The 9,080-nt window shown below is 39.6% G+C and overlaps 1 protein-coding gene across 1 annotated transcript in view; it reads right to left on the minus strand.

Moving 5' to 3' along the window:
- Window positions 1-7,431, minus strand: part of fasn (fatty acid synthase) — a 42,193-nt gene extending 34,762 nt beyond the window's left edge. Inside the window, exons 1-2 of the mRNA XM_008279331.1 lie at window positions 7,225-7,431; window positions 1,056-1,191 (exon numbers count right to left, since the gene is read on the minus strand). Of these exons, the coding sequence (XP_008277553.1) occupies window positions 1,056-1,182 (127 nt within the window). The 5' untranslated portion in view covers window positions 1,183-1,191; window positions 7,225-7,431. The remainder of the gene's footprint in view (window positions 1-1,055; window positions 1,192-7,224) is intronic.
- Between the last annotated feature and the right edge of the window lie 1,649 nt (window positions 7,432-9,080).

The following is a 9,080-nucleotide window of genomic DNA, read 5'->3' on the forward strand; positions in this document are numbered from 1 at the left end:
GGGGGGCTGGAATCTATCCCAGCTGACTCAGGGTGAAGACAGGGGACACCCTGGACAGGTCGCCAGTCTATCACAGGGACAGACAACGAAGCACACTCACATTCACACCTACGGACAATTTAGAATCACCAATTAAACTTAAAATGGTTTTGGACTGTGTGCGAGGAAGCCAGAGAACCTGGCGAGAACCCACGCTGCACAGGGAGAACATGCAAACGCCACAAAGAAAGATACCAGGCCCAGGCCGGGACACGAACTGGGGAATTTCTAGCTGTGATGCGACATTGCTAACCACCAAGTCACTGTGCAGCCTACAATATACAGCCTCTTAAAGGTTAAGTGACTGTTTTCTTCTTGTAAAGTTAATCAGTCCACAAAAAGACACAAAATTACCAAAGGACTCACCAAAAAGAAACAACTACATGTAAATGCCAAACAGCAAACAACCACAACGAGATCAAAAGAACCATAACTTGACGCAAAACGACTGCTTTCAGGTTGGGTGTCTTGCTCTTATGCTCCTATTCTATCCGTTGGCGTTCATGTCTGTTCCCAGTGGCACTTTGTTTCATAATCTGTCCATGCCTATGATTGTAACCTCACAGTCCAATCCAGCAATAACAGTCTTGTGATTTGTCGTTCAAAAAGCGCCTAGGCTAAGCGTAAATCCTATTCAACTGTTTAAAAATGTATTCAACAGCATTTAATATCTACATACTGAGCATGTGGTAAGTTTAAACATAATGTAAACAATTAAGAAATGTTAAGACTATATGCAGCTGATAAAAATTCAGTGAGTTTAAAGTCTTTCTCAGTTCATCTGCACTAGAGTCATCCTCACTCAGAAATCTTCAAATGCACCCTTTCTCAAAATAAACCAAAAATTCATGTCACTGAAGCTCCACATTAAAATCCTCCTGTAGTTGCCAATATTTATGTTGTTGTGAGGATCGCATGGTCATTACTTTTCATATTTTCATCCTCAATGACTGTAGTGACCGCAGAGCATTGGCCAGTAAAGACTAAATCAAATACAGCTGTATGTGAGGTTTCACCTGGTGTCCACCGCCGGTTGTCTTCTGTCACCATGTCCACACCATTGATGAGGTTTTCCCAGAATTCCTCCAAGTTATTGGACTCCGGCAGACGGCCCGATATCCCAGCTATGACTATCTCATCCATGATGAATGACTGCAAACACAGAAAGAGAGGGTGGTACCAATCAGCAGCAGCACATTTTAAACATGATAAATGTTAAAAATGATCAATGTTATATTAGCTGATCCAATCAAGTACCAGGCAGGTCTTCAACTATATATATATATATATACACTCAAATAACTAGAAGCTGGAAAAAGTAATAATAAATAAAAACTTAAATTAAAATTTAGTGGAAAAAGACATGCTTTTGAATTGTGGTTGAAAAGAATAATTTTTAACTCTTTGCTGATGAGCAGTGGGCCAAAATCAGAATACCTGTCAACAGGTGCAGAAGTCTGATTGAGAGTTACAGAAAACACTTGATTGCAGTGATTGGCTCAAAGGGTTGTTCAACAAAATATTAGTTTACGGGTCCCATCATGCTTGTTTGCTTGTGTTTTTGTTGTTTTTGCTTTTTTAAATTTTTTTATATTTCTGTTGAACCACAATTCAAAAGCAATGTCATGATAGTCATTAAATTCTTATTTATCATTACATTTGTCAATTTCAACTTATTTCAGTGACAGCTGTTTTTTTCCTTCTTTAATTGGAGGGTATGAATACACTTGAGGACGACTGTCCATATATATATATACACACACAAAATAATTGCCAAACCTTTTGTAGCAGATTAATGAAAGACATTCTTTGAGAAAAATGTCTCTAAATTGTCTCACTTCTTATATGTGAATATTTTCTTGTTTCTTTGCTCCTCTATGACAGTAATGTGAATATCTTAGGGTTGTGGACAAAACACGACATTTAACAACATCACCTTGGGCTTTGGGAAATTCAGTTAGACATTTTACAGTATTTGTTACATTTTATAGATCAAAAAACTAATTGATTAATGGAAACTGATGATTAATTGAGGATCTATCGACATTGAAAATCTATATGGGAATCTACAGTTGCAGCTCTAGTTTGTAGGGCTTCCAAACTGCTTCTGTAAAACAGATGCTTGATGTCATCTAAATAAACCTGAGTTTGACACAAACTATACAAATGATGGTGGTTCCCTAATCATCAAACACTAAATTACTAAATTGGCAGCATATTTTTTCATTTTTAAAAGCAACGCTTTACAATTTAAAAAATAGTTTCTCTTCAGCCGATATTAATTAAAGCTGGGTCAGCAGTGCAGGCAATACTGTCACATCTTATTACTGCAACAGTAAGTGATACATTTCAAAAATATTAGTAAACTGACAGGAAAAGAAATATGTAGAACTAGTAAATGCTTGAAATTCTAAGTTACAGCTAAGCATGATGTGCAAAGCTTCAAAAAGACTTTGGTGGCAGTTGTGTAAAAGCATTTTTCACACCTAGCATGTTTCTGTATTGAAGCATATGTAATTGTTGACTGACAGGTTTGGGAATGAGTCCCTTTGAGCATGCATGAAAGAGCATTTACAGCAGACCGTCTGCTGACAGACTACTCGGTGTCCAAGAGCACATCCATGTTGTACAGTGTATTCGTATGTCTGTCTTGTTCTTTGTTCCGTTTTTCTAGGTCAGGCCTTTTTGTGTCAGCAGGTCCAGACACATTAGCCGGCGAGCTAGCAGCCTGGGACAGTCTAAACTAAAGTATGTCATCACCTCAATGGAGAGAGGTCTTTCTGTTGTCATCCTTGGACTTTTTCCTTCATAATGTATTGTACACATTTTAGAAATGCTTCATCAATCTGCTAAAGCGATGGTATTTTGTCATTTGACATAGGTCACTAGGACACACATACCTACCACAGTGGGAAAGGCAGCCACGGTTTACATGCAATATTTATCATCCACACAAGATTGGACGGTGTATTAACACTGTTACTGAAACGTACAAAAATCCATCCCAAAATGACTTCACACAGCTTGAGGTACCGGTGCTTGAGCATGCCTTTCCATGAATGTGACTGTTTATAGTTCAGACTTGAGTTCCAGCTGTGTTGAAAATGATATGGAAATATTTCTAGACACAACCTAGTAATATTTCAATCTTGTCACATCCTTAAAGTATCCCTTTCATAATTATTTCATCATCTTTCTATGTTCACAATGGTCTGACTCTGCATAAAGGTCTTTGGAAATATGTGTATGCATGCTCGAATTTGAATTCGAACAAAGCCTGACAACAAAAAATGTACAGACAGAAGCAAATAGTTTGAAATAATGTTGCAGATTAAGAAAAAAATATGTTGGCATTCTACGCAAATGCAATAGTGTCTAAGTCATGAGAATCAGACTGTAAACACAGGCCAGTCACCCTATGATTGCATGTTCTGGCCTTTCCATGGCTCAGTAACTGAAGGGATTTGGGCTCCAGGATATACTGGCCTTGGATTAGATCTAATGAAGCACCTTCAGTGCAATATCTAGCCTTGCCTGACCCAGATCACATACTAACACCCTGCACAGAACTGAAGGCATAAGCAGACTGTCTGCTAACTCTAAGCTGGGCTAGTCAACACACGTCTCCATAGTGACTCTGTAACAATGCATGCTGTACCTAACATCATTTAAATCAAATTCAGCAGTGACAACAACGAGGATGACTGCTTGCATTGGCTTCTACATTTATTGCAGACACTTTAGGTTAAGTCGGACACACTGGATGTAGACTTCAGATATTTATAGTAGCATGTCATTCCACGGTAGCCTGGTTGATCGCTACCCATTATGATTGTGATTGGTTTAAAGAAAAACCAACAAGCCAGAGCACAACAAAGTGCTGCCAGACCATTCTCCAGTGCTGACACGGCATTGTGAAGATCAGTCTAGCTGTGCAACAACTCCTTAACCTCAACACTCTGGATATTAACCCATCCAGCAGCATGCCACAACAAGACCTGACTTGACAACAAATACAAAACTCCATCATTACTGCATCATTACTCTGCAAACTATGTCATCCTCTTCCACTATATGAAGAAGAAAAACTTGCTCCTTGATACTAGGTAACTTCGTCTACAGCTGCTAAGTGATGACAACATTCCATATCTACCATTAGTGATTTCACATCTAACCCTTTTGGTTAAAAATAAATGTAGGTGTGTTTGTATGGTTAATTCAATTACGGTTAATTTGGGTTGTTATAAAAAGCTGTCTATCAGCACCCTCTGTGAACCCAACCCAGCATTTCAGTGCAGAAAATACTAATTATTTCTTTAAAAACCTAATAATATGTACCTGGAGATTCCTTTTAATTATTCAAAATTGGCTGGGTGGTTAAAAACAGTTTCATGCAGTGCTCAAACTCAGAACACAGATTTGTCATTGCTTTACATGGACTTTAAATAAGCTCACCAAAAGTGTCTCTGTGTAATTTATTGCTGCGTTCATATTTGTTATTATCAAATAGAAAGTTTTACTTTGTGAGTTGGGAATACAGAAAGTACAGTGAGGATACTCTCGAAAAATTAAAGTCATGCCATCAAAATAGTATTCATTTATCAATACATTTCCTCCAAAGTAAGGTCAAATGCCAAAAGAAAAAAATAAAATCTAAATCAAAGCAATATCTAAAACCAGCACCCATTCTGACAGGTAAGTAGGCAGCTGGGTTCTTCCAAGTTCTTGGAGAACTTTCAACCGCTGTTCTGTGGACTTAGGCTGTATCACAGTCTTCACTTTCTGTATGTATTCCCAGACTGACTCCATGATGTTGAAATCAGGGCTCAGTGAGGTGCATAAGATCTGTTGGAGTTATTGTTCCTCTTGTGGAGGGTGATGCCTCTGTATGACTGGCTGATCTGGTATCATTTTGCAGAATGAATTTGGTACTGATCACATGTGTCCATGATGGATAAAAAAGTAAACGCCCCAAGTGCACAAAACTACCCTTTCATCTATGCATCATGGGCAGTTTTGTATTAATTCTTAGTTAACTGTGATGTTTTGATAGTGGGAGAGAAACAATTTCCACTGAGTTTGTATTTTCAGTGACTGCACTAAATGTCATCCTTAAGTTTCTGTTTAATTGAGCCATGTAAAAGCCAGACACTGTCTGTCGCAGCAAAACACAGAATTCCAGAGAGAATTTCAATACAATGGCCTGCATTTGGTTTACTCACATTCAGCAGGAGGAAATGACGAGTCTGTGATATGGGTATGAAGACTAAATACGTCACTCATTCCCAACTCAACCAGGCACACTTTATACAGCTATGGTGCAAGTTGCCTGTGACCTACAGAGCTTCACGCTGGGCAAAAATGACTACTCTATCTCACTTACGGAATGCCAGAGGAAAGGCACATTATCAACACTCCAATCGTAACAGATCCCTGCAATGTTCACAATAACCAACACAGTTCCAGCCTGTTGGATATTTCTGTCTGGCCCAAAGCGCTGGGCAGACAGACCAAAGCACTTTCTGACATGTGCTTCCTTTTGCTAATCTGACAGCATCTGGATGTTTCAGCTTCATGTCTAAATGAGCACCCTGCTTACTTTTCCATGAAAGTTGTGAGAACAGTCTTCTTTGGGTCGGACCAAGTACCATTTCCATCACTTGCAACACGGCACAAGTCTAAACTGCATGTCATTGCACAAGCAAAGTTCTGTGACGACTATTTCCACATTTTAGCAACACATTTCCAACACTGATGCAAAAACATCACAGTGTACAAAAGACACAATTGTTGCCAGAGTCCCAAAGTAGCAGTTTCATTTGTATTGCTAAAATGTCAATAAAATATGACAATGCAACGAGGACAGAGTCTGTAACAAGTCAGACTAATGAGATTCACAAATAATACATGTAATTCAAGTTTTCACAGAATGTAAACATGATGTTAAATTCAGTTTGTTGCTGTCAGCTGTTTGTCTTTCCTCAGGACATATCGGCAAGTAACACTGTGTACTTTCCTTCACCACACACAGGTGAGTATCACACACAGTCAGTGACTCAGCTGCAGTTCAATCATTTGTCACATAGCGGCCGTCCATACGTTCAGTCCCGAGCTCCATCACAGCTGTTGTGACATTGCTTTACTGACACATGGTGCTCTCTCAGTCACTGTGCTGGTGGTTTGTTTGAATGAAGCATTAGAGTGACATATGTCTGAATGACAGAATGTCATCAGTTCTCTAGACTGATGAAGCGGCAATGTTAAATATCCCTTGTCTGAAAAGGCTTTAGAAGAACAACCATCCCTTGACGTTAGCTGGACTATGAATACAGTTGAGTTAGCTAGCTTTTAGAACACAGGCTTGAGTGAACTAAGCTTCCATCCATCTCCTATGCACAGCTTTATCCTCTGTGGTGTGGCAGTGGGGGGCTGGAGTCTGTCCCAGCTCCAGAAGGCAGGACACACCCTGGACATGTCGCCTAGTCCATCACAGGGCAGATGTGAGGGATGCAGCAGGTATATTCAAGTAAACTGAAGGCAAATATCCAACAGGGAGGTGGTAAAGTGGCTGCTGAAATCGGGCCTGAAGGACAGGCAAGACAACTTCTATTCATGTGCTGGTGCAGAGGCTGCAGTGGAATCATGGCTGCACCCTTTCACAGCCATTGTTTATCACTTAGACTGGATTTTATTGTAGTTTCAGGGAGCAGGTACTGGCATTCACAGCTGCTACAGTTTACAATAATCAAAGTATGACTGTAATCCGGACCTACGCACAGCTTTAGCATTACTTCTGCATTTAAAGTGACTACGTCGTTGTTAGCGGTTTCAATCCTACAAATACATGACTTAGAGAATGAATGATCATCTTTCAATTGGTGCTTCAAACGTCTCTTAGCTCCATGAAGCTGAAGCACTTGTAAAAGTTATCGTGACAGTAACAGCTGTGTTACAGTACGCCATGTATGTAAGCGAAATGTTAACTACACAGTGAGCAAAGGCAAAGAAATAAAGATGTCAAGTGGTGCTCTTAACTAACGGAGCACTTTGTGTGTAACAGAAGCATCACAAACCGTCATATTAGAGACAGTTCAACGCGTTTCTTTTGACGTAGCAGATAATTGTGCACATACATTTGATTGAAAGGAGGCAAAACGGAAGCTGAATAAACCTTAGAGAACTTACCCGTTTCACTCAGAACGTTCTGTCCCTTAAAAGTCACGAATTTGAAGTGCTGGGTGCGTCGCTAGCGGCTGTTTAGCATGTATTCTGTGGATTATCTGGTGTTCGATGCCCTACGATACTCCAGAGGGCTCCTCTGCTCTGGCTGCGGTAGGGAGGTTAGCGTTAGCCTCCGTGCTTCTATGAATCTTTATTCGTCTGATGAATTTAAATGTGTCACATTCTGCCTAGCCACGCCACATGGGCTGACAGCCGCTTGGCCGCACAGTCCAATGAGAAAAGAGGCAGGACTGCCGGATCCAGCCAGTGATGGAGTCATTCGTTGGACGCCCCCGTATTCACACGAAGAAAAAACAGAAAGTTGCGAGACGAGGTTACTGGAGTTCAAAGTGATTCTCTCCTGCACACAGTTAAATTACATCCCAAGTGAAGATGTATCGTGAAAATAATAAGAAACCCACTTTCTGCTTGCTTCTTAATTGCAAAGATTATCTTATTTGTTCTAGGGGTTAAAAGAGCAGCTCTAATGAATATGCATTGGTTGTCAAGTATTAAATCAATCACAAACCATTTTCATAATCGATTAATCATTTTTCAAAGAAAAAGTCATCATTCTGTAACTGTGCTGCTTTTTTTTTTTTACTTAATATCTTTGGGTTGTGGACAAGACAGGGTCATTATGGGCTTCAAAAAATACTATTCGACATTTTTCATCATTTTCTGACAGTTTATTGACCAAATAATGATTCAATCAATCGAGAAAACGAATAATACTGTGAAGAAAAAAATAATGTGAATGAATGGATGTCTGTACATAATCTAGTCCCATCCATCCAGTTGCTGTGCAGATATTTTAGTCTGGCCTTGGACAGACCCTGGACTCTAAATAGTCTATGGGACTGACTGCATGGCTATGAACAATTCCAGGTGCCTTTGGTGTAAACTGACAGAATGAATCAGTATTTTATTTTTGCACTCTTTATTGTATAATGTGGATTGTGTCATGACCTGATGAGAACACTTTCGTACTTTGAGGAATTAAACTATTTCTCAAGGATCCAATGCAATAGGCAATGTAAAACACTAAGTGGTGGTATGCTTTATACACATCCACCACCAGAGATATTTTAAACATTTTATGTCTAATATACAGACTTATGAAACTCACTCCTCGGTCTTTTTCTTCCTGTACCTAAAGAGCAGCCTGTGCATTTTTAACATGTTCAAATGAAGTCTAACATTGCATAACTTTATATTGAACGTGAAGGTACAGACCGGCGGAGGCACATGTGTGTGCAAACAATGAAGTATTCTAAATGACATGTAAATTGGCCAATCACAGAAGGGGGGATTGAGCGGTTTCATCCAATCACAGCAGAGAGGTGGGTGCTGCCGGGAGATAGGGTGATTAAAAGGCGGGGCTCAGCGGTGACGTTGCTCAGATTGCACGTGTGACTTCACGGGGTTACAGGAGTTCACAATTTAAAATGGCATGATGCTCTAAGAGCACAGTCTGAGAAAAGAGTGCAATGCTGCTACTGTAGGTCAAAATGAAACTTATCAGTTTGACCTACAGTAGCAGCACTGTGATAACAGGCTGTAAAAGCACACAGAGATCAGATAGATGAGTTCTCCTGGCTGAAATTAGGCAGCCCTCAGATATCTGTGGACCTGCCCTGAAGAAGACATTATTGCACACCAAGTACAAAAGTAATTTATTATAGCTTACTTTGGGTAATTTAATTTATTTACTCTATTTTATTTTTAATAGAAATTTATTGGATAGCACACACTGAATATAATTAGATTTTATTGCCCATGTCGATTAAAATTAATTTATTTCATAGCTCACCTGTGGT

This window comes from Stegastes partitus, unplaced genomic scaffold (genome assembly GCF_000690725.1).
Source record: "Stegastes partitus isolate 25-593 unplaced genomic scaffold, Stegastes_partitus-1.0.2 Scaffold154, whole genome shotgun sequence".
Classification (NCBI taxonomy): domain Eukaryota; kingdom Metazoa; phylum Chordata; class Actinopteri; family Pomacentridae; genus Stegastes; species Stegastes partitus.